Consider the following 21,037-nt stretch of genomic DNA (forward strand, 5'->3'; position numbering starts at 1 on the left):
GCCACAACAGTGAGACGCCCGCGTACCGCAAAAAAAAAAAAAAAAAAAAAAAACCATTAAAGATAAGCCTGGACATCTGCTAAGATAGAGTACCCGCACTCAACCCTATCTTTCCTACTAATTAAAAGCCCTGGGGGCTTCCCTGGTGGCGCAGTGGTTGAGAGTCTGCCTGCTAATGCAGGGGACACAGGTTCGAGCCCTGGTCTGGGAGGATCCCACATGCCGCAGAGCAACTAGGCCCGTGAGACACAATTACTGATCATGCGCGTCTGGAGCCTGTGCTCTGCAGCAAGAGAGGCCACGATAGTGAGAGGCCCGCGCACCGCGATGAAGAGTGGCTCCCGCTTGCCACAACTAGAGAAAGCCCTCGCACAGAAACGAAGACCCAACACAGCAAAAATAATAAATTAATTAATAAACTCCTACCCCCAACATCTTCTTTAAAAAAAAAAAAAAACCTGAACAGAAGGTGCAAAGCAGTATCTGAGGACTCTGAAAATAAATAATAGCAGGTAGATTGGGAAGGGAAGGTCATTACTAGAGGAACAACTAATACAGTGGTGAGTTTCCTGTTTTGTTTACTTTTCTTTCCATGTCTCCTAGTTTAGACTTTAGCGCAGTGCAAATCATGGAACTGCTCAGTGGGGTGGGCGATCCAAAAACAAAGAAACTTCTCTCAGACTAAAGGATACTTAGGAAGGGTGGTGTTCACTACAAGATGAAGAGTGTGGGAGAAATCCCTTGGGTTTTCCCCTTTATTCTCCTTCTTTTTCCTTCTGTTCTCTTCCTTTTTACACTACTGGCCCTGCTCCTTGGCAGTGGCAGCTACACATGCATCCAGATAAAAAGTACAGATAGGCCTCGGAGGTACTGCGGGTTCGGTTCCCAACCACTGCAGTAAAGCAAGTATCGCAATAAAGTGAGTCACACGAATTTTTTGGTTTCCCAGTGCATATAAAAGTTATGTTTACACTATACTGTAGTCTGTTCAGTGTGCAATAGCATTATGTCTTAAAAAACAATATATATAACCTTAATTAAAAAATATTGCTAAAAATGCCAAAGCAATTACTATGATAACATCAAAGATCACAGATCATGATAGCAAATATAATAGTAATGAAAAGGTTTGAAATATGCAAGAATTACCAAAATGTGACACAGAGACATGAAATGAGCAAATGTTGTTGGAAAAATGGTGCTGAGAGACTTGCTTGACGCAGGTTGCCACAAACCTTCAATCTGTAAAAAAACACAATATCTGTGAAGCGCAATAACATGATGTATGCCTGTAATTCACATTTCATTCATTTTAAAACTTAATAAAGATTAATGAGAAAATGGTTAAATGTTTGAAATAGAGAATGAAAACCAACAGTAAAAGGCAGAAGGCTAAATAGGATGAAAATGGTATAAAAAATACACATTTCCCCAGATCTTTTTGGTAATAAGTTCTATTTAAATAGGAAAAGAAAAAGAAATAGACTGAGACATAGTAACAATAATTACAGCCCAGAATTAAAAGGTTAAAGGAACTAAACAATAAAACAAACAAAAATTATATCATTCACGCTATAGGTAAGTGGGGGAATAGAAATATTAATAAGTTACAGTAAGGCCTCTGCACTGTCCAGTGTTCCTGCGCCACACACATTAGTCTTCCATGGCTGGTGGTCCTGTGAGAGTTTCCCCAGGTAGCTGACCTCAGGGATGAGAGCTAAGAGGAGAAAGAACTCTTTGGCATGTACCACCATCCCACGTAAATCTGAAACATATTCCTGCTAATGGCAAGAAATTGGTGTCAAATTAAGCTGCCTCAGCTCTTTTCTTTCATGATGTTCTAGACTGCAACAGATGTGTCCATCTCAAAGGCACACACCTGCCCTCCTCGTGTTGTTCTGATAGTGCTGAGTTTGTACATGATTATTCCTCATTGCCTCCTAGTCTTTGTGACAAAGAATGAACTTATAAGAGCCCACCAGTTGGACTTAGTGGTAGTTAAGGGCAGTGAAATAATTTTTTTCTGAGAGAAATAAAATATTGTTTATGAGGTTAAATGTATACCCGTGCTCATCCTCTCTGCTAATCAGCAGGTTATAAGTGTCATAAAGGTGTTGTAGATATTCGTTGCTAGTGGAGATTTACATGCCGCGAGGACTGGCCACCATGGACCTCCATGTGATGGATTTCAGCTGCTTGCACTTTGATATCCAGTACAGAGATGCCTTGTATCAATATAATAGCCACATTTCTAAAAAGCATTATGCAAATGAGGCCTTCTAAACTGAGTTTTACAATGTATTAAGAGGAAAAAAAACAGTAAAGAGACTCTGCTTATTTCTCTGTGGAGCTCATAAACACTTTACCATCATGATTAAAAGAATGGGCTTTAGAGTCAGATAGACTTGGCTTCAAATCCCCCCTCTGTCCCTTTTTATTGTATGATCTTGGGCAAATCACTGAACCTCAGTTCCCTTAATAATAATAGTGCACATGCATAATCTGGGGATGGAGAGAAATAGGCTTGTAGAGCACAGTGAGTAGGGCCTGGCTCATCGTCATGTGTTCCCTAAGTGTGAGCTAGTATCTACTGTTGTTACAGTCTAAGTTTTTCATACACTAAGTTAACTGGTGGAGAAGGGGTTAGCGAGGGTACCTCTGTAACTTACTAGATAAAATATGATTATCCTAATGCCTCTTTGATGTAATGACTTTCTCACTGGAAGCAGCATCTTTTCTCCTTTACAGATATCATTGAAATGGATTCGAAGCGTGTGCCCCGGGATAAGTTGGCCTGCATCACCAAGTGCAGCAAACACATCTTCAATGCCATCAAGATCACCAAGAACGAGCCAGCTTCAGCTGATGACTTCTTACCCACTCTCATCTACATTGTTTTGAAGGGCAACCCCCCACGCCTTCAGTCCAATATCCAGTATATCACCCGCTTCTGCAACCCAAGCCGATTGATGACTGGAGAGGATGGCTACTATTTCACCAACCTGGTGAGTATTTGATTTCTTGGTGTTGCTGAGAAGAACCAAGAAGGTATTTATTTTAAGGATGTGACAGGTCACTCACAGGTCTGTGACACATTAGTGCTCCTGAGTTGAGGGGTCAGCATGGCTGAGGATGCTTGCTTGGTGTCACAGAGCACATGTGACCAGGCCATGCACACATGCCACCTCCTGGGACTTGGCCATTGTGGTTCCCCTACAGGACACATGACGGCCACATTGAGGAGTCTCTGCTGCTGCTGGGCATTTGCTTCTGGGCTCCTGGGTGTAAGAGCCATTCACTTAGTTGGTTGTTTCAACCATGAGTAAGTCAGATCTTGGACTGATTCCTTTATTAAAAGACAATATTTTTTGTTTTATTTTTACAAGTTACATCTTAAAACTGAATACTGAGATATTTTAAGAAAGCATCAGGTTAGAGGATGTGAAATGATTTTCAGCTATTGTTTTTCTACAGTGCTGATTAAACTCTAGGCAGAACAGTAGTAAAGTATGCACTTCTGGGGCTTCCCTGGTGGCGCAGTGGTTGCGCGTCCGCCTGCCGATGCAGGGGAACCGGGTTCGCGCCCCGGTCTGGGAGGATCCCACATGCTGCGGAGCGGCTGGGCCCGTGAGCCATGGCCGCTGGGCCTGCGTGTCCGGAGCCTGTGCTCCGCAACGGGAGAGGCCACAACAGAGAGAGGCCCGCATACCACAAAAAAAAAAAAAAAAAAAAAAAAAAGTATGCACTTCTAAGTCATAAGGCAGAATACTTCCTTTTACTGACCGCTGGACTACTGCTTGTTTGCTTTAGAGTAGATTTATTGTCAAGCCAGTGAATTTGAGCCTTGAGACACCCTATGTTCTCTGTTTCCTGTGCTGGAAGTTGTACAGGGTGATAGGTAGGCAGGGGAGGCCAGGTTACATAAGGAAGCATTTCTGGTGAATTGTCTAAAAAAGATGGGTACTTGAATCACCTACACTCTGCAGCTTCCCAGCCTCCTGACCTACAACCTTAACTGTGTCTGCATCTTCTTTCTTCATCCTTTTCTTGCCTGACTCAGAGTCTGGCTTCTACTCCCACTGCCGCAATGAAACTGCTGTGGCAAAAGTAAAAAGTCTGCCAGTTGCCAAATCCCATGGGAATTCTCAGTTTCACTTCACTTCTTTAACACTCCTTATGACCCCTTCCTTCTGGAACTTCTCATGTGCCTTGGCTTCCACAATTCCACTGCATCTTCCTGGGCTTTTCTTAGGCCTCGTGTCCTCCACTTCCCCTCGAATGTGTTATTCCCTGGGGTTCTGTCCTCTGTGCATCTCTCTCCCTAGACTGTCTCCTCTGGTTGTAATTCTGCCGGTCACCTGTACAGTGAGGACCTGCAGGTCACCTGTTTTGACCTCAACTGAGCTCCACTCCCAGCTGTTTATCGTGCCTCAGATTTAATTTGTTCAAAACTGAAACTGCTTTCCCATCAAATGTTTCTTTCTTTTCCAATATACACTATCTCCATTAGTGGCAGTACCGCACATCTACTCCCCTAAGCCAGGAATGTTAGAATCGTCTTAGATGCCTCCTCTTTCCAGATAACGGGCTGCAGCGATTCCACACACACAGTGTGAGCCCATGGGGAAGGGTCAGATGGGCACATTCTCATCAGATGAGTCTGTTGAAATAGATTTGCTAAATATTCTTTAAGGAGGTGATTCGCTTTTTTATGAATAATAAGGTAAGATCCCATGAATGAGTTTCTCAGAAGAAATTCTGAGAGCTGCCTATTTTCTCCTGTTTATAGTGCATGTTTTTCTTATGAAAATAGCTTTTTTAAAAAAAGTGTGAAAATGGCATGTGCTCCTTGTAGAAAAATTTAATTAATACAAGAAAGTATAACTACCATGTCTGTGTCACTCAACATTTGCATTTGTTGTACTAATAATTGCTACCATTTATTCATTGCTTACTATAGACCTATGAGCTAAGCATGTTACATGTGTTATGTTATTTAATTCTCACAATAAATCTGGGTAGTATTTCCCCCATTTTAAAGATGCAGAAACCACAGAGAGCTAAGGTAACTTTTCTAGGGTCACACAACTCTGGGCTGTCAAAGTGACAGAGGTGGCAATTCACTCAGGCTGTCTGATTTCTAAGCTTATTCTTTTAACCGTTTGATGTTAACATATCTCTTTGAGAACCAGAGATCTGTGTGCCACACCGGTACCTGAGGACGTACTCAGTGGCTGGCCGTGCACTGGGAGGGCCTTGTGGAGCTGGCGCGGCCTCAGAAACGAAGGGCCTTACGGGGCATGGCCTCCAGATCCTTGGCCCTGGAGCTCCCGGCCACAGCAGGGATTCCTCTGCCCTGCAGCATGGCAGGGAAGCAGAGAGCCTCTGACCTCAAGCAACCACCCAGGAAACTCTGTGATAACCACTGCAGAACAAATACTGAAGGTGCCTCTTCAAATATTTCACTCTGTACAAGACCCTGGGACCTGCGAACAACCCAAGGAGAGGACGGAATTTCTGACTCGATGAAGATGACAATTAGATTTAATTTTTTTTTAAGGAAGAAATGTATTATTGCAGATGGGAGTATAAAGGAAACAACATGAGTGGCTATGAGTTGGTAATTTTTGAAACTCAAGTCCATGGAGGCTCATGAGATTATTTTGTCAACTGACAGACTCGATGAAGATGACAATTAGATTTAATTTTTTTTTAAGGAAGAAATGTATTATTGCAGATGGGAGTATAAAGGAAACAACATGAGTGGCTATGAGTTGGTAATTTTTGAAACTCAAGTCCATGGAGGCTCATGAGATTATTTTGTCAACTTTTGCTTCTGTTTTAAATTCTTCATAATAAAAGGATTTTTAACATTCTATTTGAATATTTGTAGCTTTCCTCATACAACTATAATAAATAACATTCTCTTCTTTATATTTATAGTGTTGTGCTGTGGCTTTCATTGAGAAATTAGACGCTCAATCTTTGAATTTAAGTCAGGAAGATTTTGATCGATACATGTCTGGCCAGACTTCTCCCAGGAAGCAGGAATCTGAGAATTGGTCTCCTGATGCTTGCTTAGGTGTTAAGCAGATGTATAAGAATTTGGATCTCCTGTCTCAATTGAATGAACGGCAGGAAAGGATTATGAATGAAGCCAAGAAGCTTGAGAAAGACCTTATAGATTGGACGGATGGAATCGCAAAAGAGGTTCAAGACATTGTTGAGAAATACCCGCTTGAAATTAGGCCCCCAAATCAGTCTTTAGCTTCTATTGACTCTGAAAATGTTGAAAATGATAAACTTCCTCCACCGTTGCAACCTCAAGTTTATGCAGGATGATGACAATTTACATGGATAGTATTTATTTGAGCCTAAATTATAGCCAGCCCTTACTACAGTCCACTGATTGGGGTCTAGAGTATAACTTAATTGCTTATAAATATCAGAGCATTTTTAAAGGTACAGTTTGTGGGGATTGTTTGTTCATTTTGTTTTTCCTGTCTGGGGAGACTTAGTAAAAAAAAGTACTATTTATTTGAGTCACTGAATAGATTCATTTAAGACTTGTTTGAAAGTGTTGTCTGTAAATCTGTTTTTTCTCCATGATTTTCCTATGTGCTTTCTCTGTGGCATTCAGCGTGTTTTGGATTTGGTTAAATAATTGCCTTTTAAAGGATAAAACAAATGAATGCTACAAAAATGTATGTTTAAGAAAATAAAACGGTACCACTGTTCTACAGTTTGAAATAATTTTATAAGTGTAAAGATAGAAGATATATTGCTAAGTAAATATGTAAAATTGTAAATATGTAAAAAAAAGGAATGGTGTGTGCTGTGCATGGCATTTCATGTGTTATTTTTTTTTTTTTTAGTTTAAAATGAAGTATACTGAATGTTTGCCTTTAACACCATTTTATTTGGTTTGCCCCACTAAAATGAATCTAGAAGTATTTAGACATACTCCCCTAAAATGTTAACTCCATCGTTACAACGTGTTAGCCCTAACTTTGAGGTTCTGTACAGTCAGAGAATGTGACACTGTTGAGGTTGAGGATACTTTTTAGGTCATATAAAGTTACTGAAGTAACTTGTCAATTGAAGGCTGAACCATGCTTTCAGCACCTCTTTCCTCTTTTCATTCAGCAAATATTTACTGAGCTTTTGGTAAGGGAGGTGGCCCCGGGTCTGGGTCAGAAGACAGGACTGAATAGGTCTCTGCAGATGAGAGCTGATGGGGAATCCCATGAGCTTTAAAGTGCAGGGGGGCCTTTCTGCCTCCATGGTGTAATTTTGATTTTATGGACAACCCAGACACACATCATATAAGCCTCTTTCAGGGTTTCTCAACCTCAGTACTATTTGGAGCCTGGGGACTTTTTGTTTGAGTGCCGCCCCATGCATTGTAGCGGCGTCCCTGGCCTCTGCACCCACTAGATGCTAGTAGCAACCCCCCAGTTGTGAAAAATCATCTCCAGACATTGCCAAATGTCTCCTGGGGGACAGAATTGCCCCCAGTTAGGAACTACTAATCTACTTTGTAAGCAAAGGAGTTTTCCTCCTGGTGGGTAACATGATGTAACCAAAGAATATTGCACTAAATGCACAGTATAACGTGAACTGATGGCTTATTTAGCGAGGCTTTACAGCCCCTGGCAGCGTGGAACCTTTTCTAACCCTAATGGAACCTTTCATAACCTAAATACACCATTATGATCCTCCTTGCATTCAGTGATTTCTACAGATTCTCAGTGTACCTGTGAAATTGTAATTTCCAGGGCACCATTTTTGAACAACATCACATCACACAAGCAGTTAAGAAAGCTTCCTTTGCTTTTCCAATATCTTTCTAGTGGTGTACCACAAATCTGTAGTGCAGTAGTTTGGGAATAAGATTGGGGTGGGCATAAAACTTTTTACCCTTTACTTAAATTAACGTATAAAATCCATCACGTTGACGCATCTATTGTCCTAAAGCACTGAAGACATGAAGCAGTTAGCTGAGTCAGCTGATAGCCAAGCGGACTTGGAATGTAATGAGTTACCATCAAATACGGGGAGAATCTGTTCATAGAAACCTGGGCCCAGATGGTCTTCGTAGAAAGCTTTCCTCTTTTTTCTTTTCTGTGTACTTTCTAGGTGCTAATCCAGGTATACACACTCTTAATTCTCCTGGGAATATACCGTTCTTTTAGTCGTTATACATTATGTTTGTTAAATAAAATGCATATCAGCCTCCCCAAAAAGCTGTCTTCTTTTGACTTCTTAACCTATGTTTAAAGTAAATTGTTGAACCGGTTTTTTTGTATATATCTCATATTGGTTGAGTTCTTCATATTTGGACTCATATTTCTCTTGTCAGCATCAGTACTATGGCCAGAGTTTCTGTTTTCTCAACAAGAAAGTATTGATATTTTATGTACTATAAATGTGATTAGAATAAACTTTTGGAACAGAAGTCCTTATCAATAAAGTTTCATGATCCATTCTTCTTCCAAATAGGTTAATTCTTGGTTCTTCATCTTAGGAAAATATACATTATTAATATTCTCATGTTATAAAGATTTCCCCTTTAAGCCACAACCATCATTATCATACTTAAAAATGAAACAGGCATTAAATTAATTAAAATTAAGAACAAGAGAAGGATGTTTGCTGTCACTACAATTAGCCTTTTTCTGACAGTTTTACCCAAGGCACTCAGTCTTCAGAAAGAAATAAAGGGGGTTAATCTAATCAATATACATTTATTATAGCATGGTGTTTGAGGACATGGACTCCAGCTAAAAGGCTTGGATTTGGTTTTGAATTTAGACTCTGCCACTTACTTATTAGCTCTTTGGCCGTGGGCAAGCCTCTCATGTTTCACATTCCTCATCTGTGAAATGGGGGTAATAATGGTACCTGCTTCAAAGGGTTGTGAGGATTAAATGACTTAGAACAGTACCTAGCAATGCTAAGTGCTCAAGTGATCGCTGTTACTTGTACATGACTTTTATATGTAGAAAACCTAAGAACTGATACTGAAACTTTATTAAATTTTACTAAAGTGGTGAGATAAGAAATACTAAAATAGCCATCAAAAGTAACTAAAACATGACTTTTCTATATTCTCATTACTAGCCAGTTAGCAAATTATAATGGGAAAATTTTATTCACAATAGAAACAAATATAAATCACCTATAAGTAACAAGAGCTTTTAGCATTTATATGAAACAAAATTACAAAATTGAGTGAGAAACAAAAGAATAAACATACACAGGGCTTGTGCCCAGAAGTTCCCTGCACTTGGACTTTAATGCTCTATCTTTGCCATTTTGGAATTCTTAATTTTATCTTTGAATTTATGCTTTCAACTGAAGCCTGATGGGACAGTGGAGCCTAATGGGGGCTTGGAGTCCAACTCATGCACCGTCCTGTCTCCCTCTCCTCAAACCCCAGGCTAGGTTCTTGGTCTCCCTGCTCCCACCCTGTGGACACTCTAGCCGAGACCTGGGCACTCAGGAATGGTTGGGGCTGGGTGTGCATGCCTGTGGTGTCTTGGGCCAGGGCATGAAGGTGCATCTGGCTGTTAGCTAGCTGGCCATTTGGGAGGGGGTTGGTGGTGAGGACAAACGTCTCGGCCACCCCTGATTCAGCATGCTCCTTGGAGAAAAGCCTGAATCCAGGACTGGGGAAGGAAAGAAACAAATGAGAAAGTCCCAGCAAAACAAAGATACAAGGAAGAAATAAGGGGACTTCCCTGGTGGCACAGTGGATAAGACTCCGTGCTCCCAGTACAGGGGGCCTGGGTTATATCCCTGGTCGGGGAACTAGATCCCACATGCATGCCGCAACTAACAGTTCACATGCCACAACTAAGGAGCCTGCGTGCCGCAACTAAAGAGCCGGCAAGCCACAACTAAGAGCCCTGGAGCCGCAACTAAGGAGGCTGCCTGCCTCAACTAAGACCCAGTGCAAATAAATAAATAAATAAATAAATAAAATCTTTTTTTTAAAAAATGGAAATGTTAGAACTGAAAACTACAACAACTGAAATTTTTAAGAAAACCAAAACCTCACTGATGGGCTGATAAATAAAATCTTTTTTTAAAAAAATGGAAATGTTAGAACTGAAAACTACAACAACTGAAATTTTTAAGAAAACCAAAACCTCACTGATGGGCTGCATATCAGAGAGGAGATGACAGTGAAACGAATTTGCGAACTGAAGAGAGATCAATAGAAATCACCCAATCTGCTAAACACAAAATAGACTGAAATTAAAAAGTGATAGCCTCGGGGGCCTCTGGGACAATAATGAGAGATCTAGCATTCTTGTCATCGGAGTCCCAGAAGGAGAGAAGAAAAAGTCTATGGCTAAAAAAATATTAAATAGTGTCTGAAAGTTTACCAAATTTGTCCAAAGGCATAAACCTATAGATTCAAGAAGCTGAGTGAACAGCTAACAAGATAACCCAAAGAAATCCATGCAAAGACACATCACAAACTTCTCCAAATTAAAGGCAAACAAATCTTAAAAGTAGTTAGCAAGGACACATTACCTATAATGGAGCAATGACTTGCATGACATTGGATTTCTCATTAGAAACCATGGTGCCTAGAAGGAAATGCTGACAATGATATGGAGAAAGTGAATCACTCATACAATCCTGATGGAAATCTAATATGGTAAAACTACTCTGGAAAATAGTTAACTTCTTATAAACCAAACATGTAATTATCATACAACCCACCAACTGCATTGTTGGACTTTTATCCCAGAGAAGTGAAAACTTACATTCACACAAAGGCATATACACAAACGCTTATCGCGCCTTTATTCATGTTAACTCCAAACTGGAAACAATCCAAATATCCTTCAACAGATGAATGATTAAACAAAGTGTGGTACATTCATACAATGGAACACTATTCAGTAATAAGAAGAATGAACTACCGATAAAACTGCTTGGATGGATCTCAAAGGATATATACTGAGTGGAAAAAAAAAATCTCAGAGGGTTACATATTGTATGAGTCCATTTATACACATAATTTTTAAAATATATAATTTAAAATGACAGTTATAGAGATGGGGAACAGATTAGTGGTTTACAGGGATTCAGAATAGGGTGAGAAGGGAGCTGAATGTTATCATAAGAGAGCAGCACAATGGATTCTTTGGTGTGGAATCAATCTGTGTCTTGTCTGCAGGGGTGATAACATAAATGTACACGTGATAAAATTGCCTAGAGCTAAACCACAATATTAGGCAAAACTGGTGAAATCTGTAAAAAACCAGTGTATTGTTGCAGTGTAAATTTCCTGGTTGTGGTATTGTACCGTAGTTATGCAAGACGTTACCATTGGAGGGATCTATTATTTCTTACTCCTACATGTGAATCAATGATGATCTCAAAATAAAAAGTTTAATTTTTAAAATCTAAAATCACATAGAAAAAAGCTAAATGCCCGTCAGGTGATGAATGGATAAACAAAAATGGTATATCCATTCAATGGAATACTATTCGGCCATAAAAAAGAATGAAATACTAATACATTCTACAGCATTGATAAACTTTGAAAACATTATGGTGAGGGAAAGAAGCCAGACATAAAGTACCACATATTGTATGATTCCATTTATATGAAATGTCCGGAATAGGCAAATTCATAGAGACAGAAAGGAGATTAGGTTGTCAGGGGCTGGGTAGAGGGGAGAATGGGAGTGACTGCTAAGAGGTACAAGGTTTCTTTCAGGGGTGATGAAAATGATCTGGAATTAGATAGTGATAAGGGTTTCCCACAACTTTGTGAATATACTCAAAACATTGAATTGTACACTTTAAAAGGATGAATTTTATGGTGAGTTGTGTTTTTCATAAAGCTTTAAAATATCAGAATGGCAGCTGTGGAGCTCATTGTTAGCATCTAAAATTTTTTTCGGACAAATCCTCCAGGCTGAATTGTGGCATTTACTTTAAGATTTCTGTCTTGACTTCAGGATACTAAAAGTTGATGTGCTTTAAGGAAAATGCACTGAGCATAATTTTAGCAGCTTTCCTTTTGTTTTCTTAAAGTTCCCCTGGTGATTTTGCTAAGATATTTATAGGAATAAATATTTGCTAAAAAAAGAAGTATGTTAGCAAAGAATACAAACATAAATGGAAGGTAAATAGGCACTTTGCAGTGAAAGTGGATGCTAAAAGTTGATTTCTTTTGCTTAAATAAAAATTAAGTTATGCAGATACAAAAAATATATGTATATATGCCAGCAGTGAACAGGTAGAATCAAGTATAAAATACACTACTATTTATAAATGTTCAAAAAACAATGTATTAAGGTATAAATATAATAATACATGTTCTGAACATCAGTGCTGAAAACTGCAAAATGCTGATGAAGAAATCAAAAAAGAGCTAAATAAATGGAGAGACATACTGTGTTCATAGATTGGAATACTCAGCATAGTAAAGATAGCAATTCTCCCCAAACTTCTATAGGTTTAATGTAATTCCTATCAAATTCTAGCAAAAATGTTTTATAGATATAGATGTGCTTATTCTAAAATTCAAATGAAACAGCAAATGAACTAGAACAGCTAAAAGAAATTGAAAAAGAAGAATAAAGTGGGAGGAATCACTCTTTCCAATTTTAAGATTTGCTATATATTTATAGTAATCTAGACAGTACAATAGTAGTGGATAGACACATAGATCACTGGAAAAGAATAAAGAACACAAAATGGACACATACAAGTATGACCAATTGATTTTTTCCAACTGATATTTGACAGAGGTGTAAGAACAATTAAATGGAAGAAGGATAGACTTTCAGCAAATGGTGCTGTAGCAATTGGACATCCATCGGCAAAAAAAAAAAGAACTTCCACCTAAATATATGTTATAATTTCTATAATACTTTTAGAAGAAAATCTTTGGAACTTTAGGGCGAGGCCAAGAGAATCATAATCCATAAAAGAAAAAAATTGATAAAACTTAATCAAAATTTAAAACTTTTGCTGTATGAAAGACCCTGTTAATAGAATTAAAGGACTAGCTAGAGACTGAAAGAAAAATATTTGCAAATTGCATATTCAACAAATAACTAATATCCATGGTAAATATATAAAGAACACTCTGAACTCAACAGTTTAAAAAGAATTCAGTTAGAAAATGGGCAAAAGTCTTGAAAAGAAACTTAACCAAAGAAGATATATACAAGGCCGTTCAATGGGGAAAGAACTTAGCACTGAAACCATAAAACTCCCAGAGGAAAACATAGGGGTAAGATTTTTGACATTGGTCTTGGTGATGATTTTTTGAATTTGGCACCAAAAGCAAAGGCAACAAAAGCAAAAATAAACAAGAGGGACTACCTCAGATGAAGAAGTGTGTACACAGCAAAGGAAACCATCAAGAAAATTAAAAGCAACCTATGGAATAGGAGAAAATATTTGTAAATCATATATCTGATAAAGAGTTAATATCCAAAATACATAAAAAGTTCATACAACTCAATTGCAAAAAAAAAAAGAACCAAACAATTCAACAACAACAACAAAAATGGTCAGAGAACCTGAATAGACATTTTTCAGAAGCGGACATACAAATGGCCAAAAGATACATAACGGTACTCAACATCATTAATCATTGGGGAAATGCAAGTCAAAACCATAATGAGCTTTCACCCCATACCTGTTAGAATGACTGTTATTAAAAAGACAAATAAGTGTTAGCAAGTATGTGCAGAAAAGGGAACCTTGTGCACTGCTGGAGGGAATGTAAATTGGTTCAGTCACCATGGAAAATAGTATGGGGTTCCTCAAAGAATTAAAAATACAACTACTTTATGATCCAGCAATTCCACTTCTGGATATAGATGTGAAGGAAATGAAATTAGCATCTTGAAGAGATACCTGTACTCCTGTGTTCATTGCAGCATTATTCACAATAGCCAATACATGGAAACAAGGTAAATGACCAACAAAGGATCAATGGATAAAGAAAATGTGGCACATGTACACAGTGGAATATTATTTGGCTATAAAAAGGAAATCCTGGGACTTCCCTGGCCGTGCAGTGGTTTAGACTCGCGTTCCCAATGCAAGGGGCCCAGGTTCGATCTCTGGTCAGGGAACTAGATCCTGCGGGCCTCAACTAAGACCGGCACAGCCACATAAATAATTTATTTTTTTTTTAAAAGGAAATCCTGTCATTTTCAACAACATGGATGAACCTTGAGGGTATTATACTAAGTGAAATAAGTCAGACAGAAAGACAGATACTGTATGATCTCACTTATATTTGAATCTAAAACAGCTGAATTCATAGAAAGAGTCAGTGGTTGCCAGATGCTGAGAGCTGGGGGAAATGGAGAGATGTCAGTCAAAGGGTACAAACTTCCAGTTATAAGATGAATAAGTTCTGAGGATCTAACGTACAGCTTAGTGATTATAGTTAACAATGCTGTATTGTATACTTGAAAGTTGCTGAGAGAGTAGATCTTAAATATTCTCACCAAAAAAATAAGGGTCATTATGTGAAGTGATGGATGTGTTAACTAACTGTATTGTGGTAATCATTTCACAATATTAATACTGTATCAAATCATCATGTTGTACACCTTAAACTTACACAATGTGATATGTCAATTATATCACCATGAAGCTGGGGGAGAAAAAGAAAGACAAATTACCAATACAAATATGAAAAAAAAATTAAGTACTTTTTCAAATAAGAAAATTCAAACATTTAAAAATACAACAAAGGACATGAACAATTCACCATTTAGAATTAAAAACGGACAACAGATGAAAAATATTCAACCTCATTAATAATCAAAGAAATAGAAAATAATCCAATAACAAAATTAATGTTTTTCTTGTCAAATTGGCAAAGGTGAACATCTTATGGCAAATATAGCATTTTATGACTATGAATGTCCAGAGAAACGTACCTCATTGATGAAAGCACGAATTATAACATTTGCCGAGAGCAGATCAGGGCTGCGTGTCAAGAGCCTTAAAAATCTTTTTACTTTTCTGGCACAATAATCCTATTTCTATAAAGCTATGCTGAGAAAATAATTTAAAAAACAAAAATTTATATAAAAATATTAAGTACAGAAGTTAAAAAATTCAGTGTTTAAAGTGTATAGAGGGGAATGTTTTAATTAAAGAATAATTATGAAGATAGCTATCCTTGCATAATATTAAGCATAGTTCCAAATTTGTTTTAAAATCCCAAGCAATGCTAGAGAAAAAAAAGAAATACAGCAAAATCTCCTCAGTAGTTACCATTGGGTTAGGGGATTACAGATGGTTTTAATTTTCCTTTTCAATGTTTTCTAAGTTTTCCTAACTTTATACAATACCATGGTTGTTTAGTCATCAGAAAACCGGAAAAAATTATTCTCAGAGTATAAAAACAAAAGCTCCAAACCACTGCATGACACAGAATTGTAATACTACACGTTAGCTCTTAAAGGGAGAAGTTTGTTTTAAAAGTGACACAGCTGTCTCTGAACAGGGTTTCCCAGGCAACCTCTCGGTGGTTGCCAATACAGAATGCCACCTCTAGGGGTGGCATCACACTCTTGGAAGGTTCTGAGGCCTGCCCCTCTTTAAAAGAATAATGAGTTGTCTGCAGGGATAGGTATCTGGTTTAAATTTCCTCTACAGAAGTACGCACCTGCTGCATGGTTTTCCTGCCAGAAGAAAATTGCTTGTTCCCTTAATAAAAAGTCAATGAAGCTGAAAGAAATCTAGTTTCTTGGATTTGGAGTGGCAGCCAGAAGACTGGTAAGCATTCTTAAATATAGAGGAATCTCCTCTAAGCACTAAGAAGAGTCTGAGTCAGAAATAACCTGAAATTCTGGTGGCATCTGCTCTGGGTGGTGGACAGGCGGGATGCCGGAGGAGTCTGGTCATTTTCTCCTGATTTGGAAAGTGAGGGGGTGATGCACACGGTCACTATTTCAAGTGGAAACTTTCTCTTAGTACTTTGTAAATAAGAGTGACTCATTCTGAAACGAGCCCTTTCTGTGTGTTTAAGTGAATCAGTCAGCAGGGGGCTGGACGAGGTAGTCTGTGGAAGGGTCTTCCTTTAAACCATATTAATTCTCTGCCCTAAATATAGGTGGAGTCCAGGCTACATATATAGAACAGTGCTGGTGGGACTGTAAAAAGGCACATGTCCTGGACTTTGCCTTCAGCCTATTTACAATCCAGTAGAAATAGGAAGCTGTAAAAATATGAAAAGTCAAATAGGTCAAGACTTAAAAAGTGACAAAGCAGCAAAATGTGGATTTAACTGTCCAGTGGAGTAATTATAGCATCTCACATGTATTCAGCTGTTATATACAAGGTACCCTTAAGCAAGCCTGTAAAATGTATTACTTCTTGAATGTGTCTAATAAACCTAGTCTAGCGGGGAAAAATAATAGGTAGCCTTAATTAGTGCTTAATACGGTGCTAGGCACTGTGCTAAGTGCTTCACCTAGAACAATACATTTAATCTTCTCAGGTCCCCTGCGGGGAAGTATTACTATTACCCTGAGGCACAGAGATGTGAATGTCTTGCCCAACATCACAGAGCTGAAGTGGGAAGCCAGGATTCAAATCCAGCCCTCTAGCTCCAAAGCCCCACTCTTTTTAGTTTGTTTTTTTTTTTTTACTTTTTATTGTGGTAACAACACTTAACGTGAGATCTATCCTTTTAACGTGAGATTTATCCTCCGAACAATATTTTGTTAAATTTTGTACGTGATTGTTGACTCTAGGTAGTGTTGCACAGCAGATCTCTGGAGCTTACTCTTCATCTTGCTTAACTGAAACTTTATGCCTATTGATGAATAACTCCCTATCTCCCATTTCCCCAGCCCCTGTAACCTCCATTTCCCATCTTTGATTTTATGAATTTGGCTCTTTTAGGTACCACCTGGGGGTAGAATCAGGCAGTACATGTCTTTTTGTGTCTGGCTTATTTCATTTAGCATAATGTCCTTAAGGTCCATCCATGTCCGATATTGCAGAACTTCCCTTTTTTTAAAAAAAATCTTTTTTATTTTTAATTTATTTTATTGAAGTATAGTTGATTTACAATGTTGTGTCAATTTCTACTATACAGCAAAGCGATTCAGTTATACATATATATATATACATTCTTTTTCATATTCTTTTCCATTATGGTTTATCACAGGATATTGAATATAGTTCCCTGGGCTATATAGTAGGACCTTGTAGTCTATCCGTTTTATATATAATAGCTTGCACAGAATTTCCTTATTTTTTTAAGGCTGAGTAGCATTCCATCGTTTGTATACACATTTTCTTTATTCATTCATTTGTCGGTGGACATTTAGGTTGTTTCCACGTCTCAGCGATTGTGAATAGCGCTGCAGTGAACACGGCAGTGCAGATATCTCTTCAATATCCTGATTCTGTTTTTTTAATATGTATACCCAGAAGTGCTGGATCATATGGTGGGTCTCTTTTTAATTCTTTGGAACTACCGTACTGTTTTTCATAGCAGCCACCCCGTTTTACACCCGCACAGAGTTCCCACTTCAAAGCACCATTTTATACCAACTCTCCCCAGAGAACTGAGAAGGGAGAGGATGGTAGGCATTGGTGCTTTAGACCTTGGGCTTCAGGAAGATAATGAGATTTGAAGAGTTTTTATTGGAGAAAAGTTGAAGAGGAGAGAATTTTTTAAGTAGGACATGGCTGAAAGGTTCTTAGTTATTAGGCAATTAGGATTACAGCATTTCAAGCTGTAATATTTGATTCATGTTTTAAGAGAATTTGTCACTTTCAGCCATGAATTTCCGGTCGACCATGGGATGCAGCCTTGAGTTTCTCACAGCCTAAAGCAGGGGTCAGAAAATATGGCCGGCAGCCAAATCTGGCCCACCACCTGCTTTTGTAAATAAAGTTTTATTAGAACACAGCCACTCCCATTCATTCTGTTGCTTTCATGCTGCATGGCAGAGATGAATAGTTACAAGAGAGACCCCATGGCCCGTAAAGCCTAAAATATTTTTTGCTAAAAAGTTTGTTGACCTCTGGCCTAATGTAGTACAGTAATTGTTATTTTTCCTCCTAAATTTTTTATTTTGAAATGTGTCAAATCTACAGAAATATTGCAAGAATACTATAATAAACAACCTACATGCCCTTCTCCTCGATTCAATCCTTAACATTTTGCCGCATTTGCGCGCGCTCCTCTCTCTCTCCCTCCCTCCCTCCCTCTCTCCCTATCTCCCTCTCTCTTTTCCTCTTTCTTTCTCCCCCGCTGCCCGTCCCCCCACCATGCACATGTAATCACTCTCTGGCTACAGTATTTGAGAGTTAGGTGCAGGTATAATAATTTAATATCCCTAAATACATTAGATACATATCTCCTAAGAATAAGGACAGCCTTTTACATAACAACAGAAATTTAACCTTGAGGCAATAAACAGACCAACTCCAAATTCTCCAAATAATGTCTTTAATAGATTTTTTTTTTAATCCAGTTTCCTGTGCAGGATTAATCACTCATTTAGCAGTCATGTCTCTAGTCTCCTTTTAACAATTGTGCAGCCTTATTTGTTTGGGTTTGTTTTTCCAGCTTTATTGAGGTGTAATTGACACATAAAATTGTAAGATGTTTAACGTGTATATCAGGATGATTCGACATACATACACATTGTGAAAGGATTGTTTTTTGTTTTTCATGACACTGATATATTTGAAGAGTGTGGGCTCAATGTTTTACAGAACGTCCCTCATCCTGGATATGTTTGATCGTTTCCTGGTGACTAGATTCGGGTTTTAGCGTTTAGGGATACCAAAGAGGGGATACGAACCCATCAGGAGACTGCGATTTTTAGTGCAGGAAAACTGCCCCAACGGTGGTAGTTTAACAGGTTTGAATTGCTAAAGACCCAAAATGACAGCACTCAAAATGGCAATGCTTACAAATCTAGAGTTTATCTCAGGAAAAGGGTACAAGATAGCAACAGCTATTAATGTAAGGAAAGGTATCACAGCCAAAGGTTGTCACTGTATGAGCACAGAACACCTGGGAACAGGGGACCTGTTCATGTAGAGAGTCCAAATGTGCACACATATTCCCAATGTTTGCAATCATTTGAGGGGTTGGTATTCACTTAAACAGACAGCTGCTCCATCCAGTAATAACAGCACAAACTTTTTTATACTTGACTGTTCTTTTCCTCCCTGATCCGTGACGATCTATCATTGATTTTTTTGCCCCTCCCAACAAAATCTACCTTTTCCCATGTACCGTATATTATTTTTCATGGGAGTATAGGTTAGAGGCTTTGTCTCTGTTATTTCAGGTTCCAAGCATTTTGAGGATATAACCAAACTCCTTTTCTTGGGTCATGTGCTTTGACAGATATTGGTTCCCAGTCGGAGGAATCCCTCGACAGGGCCCAGGTGTTTGCAGCAGGGAGCACTCTGGTCTAGTTTTAAATCTGTCCAATACCTGTGACTTGGATTTTAGGGAAAAAATGGTTAGCACTCAGCTGTGGGACCAAAGTCGTGGCACTCTGATAGGTTGCATTTGCCAGTAAAAATTCCATCCACTGAGATGCGTCTCCTGTAAGTGCAGAGCCTGGGCTTCTGCTACGAGAATTCCTGGCCATTGTGCCTGGGTCGCCCTGACACCGACCCAGCTGTGTTGATGTGCCAGCTGTTCCCACTGTGGGAAGCTCCCACACCCCTGTCCTTCTTCCTGGAATAGGATGCCTTTGAGGCAACGTGTGCTCCGAGGCCTTTTTCATCAGTGTGTCTGAATCCTCATTCAAAGTGATTTCCATCTGGCCAACTACGCCTAGCCCAGCTCCGTATACTCCCAGGGCTCTTTCATCTTGGGCCAGTGCTCTTTCAACCTTCAGACATGTGGTAGCCATTGAGCGCTAATCACTTTAGTATATTTAGGAAATAAACATGAAACTCGAAAATGTGGAGTCCCCCCAGGGTAAGATCAACGGAGTAGTCCCTCCTAAATAGACTTTGTTTTCTTCTTCCAGTTTTATTGAATTATAATTGACATATGGTGCTGTATAAGTTCAAGGTGTACAGCATAATGATTTGACGTACACACATCACGAAATGATACCACAATAAGTTTAGCAAACAGCCATCATCTGGTATAGATACAGCATTAAAGAAATAGAAAAAAGTGATTTTTTTTCCTTGTGATGAGAACTCTTAGGATTTACTCTCAATATTCATATATAACATCCAGCTGTGTTAATTATATTTATCATATTGTGCATTATATCCCTAGTACTTATTTATCTTATACCTGGAAGTTTGTACCTTTTGACCACCTTCATCTTAATCCCCCTTCCCCAACCTTTGCCTCTGGTAGCCACAAATCTGATCCCTTTTTCTATGAGTTTGTTTTTGAAGTATAATTGACCTATGACACTATTTTAGTGCTTGGTACACAACATAGTGATTCGATGTTTCTGTACATTTCAAAATGATCACCACGGTAAGGCTAGCTGTCCTCTGTCACCATACAAAGATATTACATAGTTATTGACTATATTCCTAAATACACTTTGGTTTGCATATGGCGCAGTGTTCCTCATAACCATCCGTGTGCATTTCTGGCTTTTCATTCTCAGGAAGGTAGGCCCACCAAATTATACCTAATTCTTTTCCTTTTGTCAGTGTTTCAAATGTCCCAACTGACCCTCCACTTCCTAATGTCTTTTCTACCCACAACGAGAGAGCTATTTTTACACATAATGACAGATGGGTCCTGTAGCGGATAGCCTTCTACCTTTATATTTTGGTACTTTTCTTAAACCTTCATCAACACAATTAATACCCACAAAAATTTTTATTTTTACTTTTGAAATATTTATTTATTTATTTGGCTGCGCCAGGTCTTAGTTGCAGCACGCAGGATCTTTAGTTGCGGCATGCGAACTCTTAGTTGCGGCATGTGGGATCTAGTTCCCTGACCAGGGATCGAACCCATGCCCCCTGCATTGGGAGCACAGAGTCTTAGCCACTGGACCACCAG

At 38.7% G+C, this 21,037-nt stretch overlaps 1 protein-coding gene across 6 annotated transcripts in view; it reads left to right on the plus strand.

Annotated features, from left to right (window-relative positions):
• Positions 1-21,037, plus strand: part of TMEM248 (transmembrane protein 248) — a 153,561-nt gene that overhangs the window by 89,366 nt on the left and 43,158 nt on the right. For 3 of the 6 annotated variants that reach the window (XM_024134446.3, XM_024134478.3, XM_028500090.2), the window contains one exon: positions 2,749-3,005. In XM_024134446.3, the coding sequence (XP_023990214.2) occupies positions 2,749-3,005 (257 nt within the window). Of the gene's footprint in view, positions 1-2,748; positions 3,006-4,580; positions 5,659-5,943; positions 8,247-21,037 lie in introns of those variants that run through there. The other 3 variants (XM_024114925.3, XM_024114977.3, XM_028500093.2) reach the window with 2 other exon arrangements.

Source organism: Physeter macrocephalus, chromosome 14, assembly GCF_002837175.3.
Source record: "Physeter macrocephalus isolate SW-GA chromosome 14, ASM283717v5, whole genome shotgun sequence".
Classification (NCBI taxonomy): Eukaryota; Metazoa; Chordata; class Mammalia; order Artiodactyla; family Physeteridae; genus Physeter; species Physeter macrocephalus.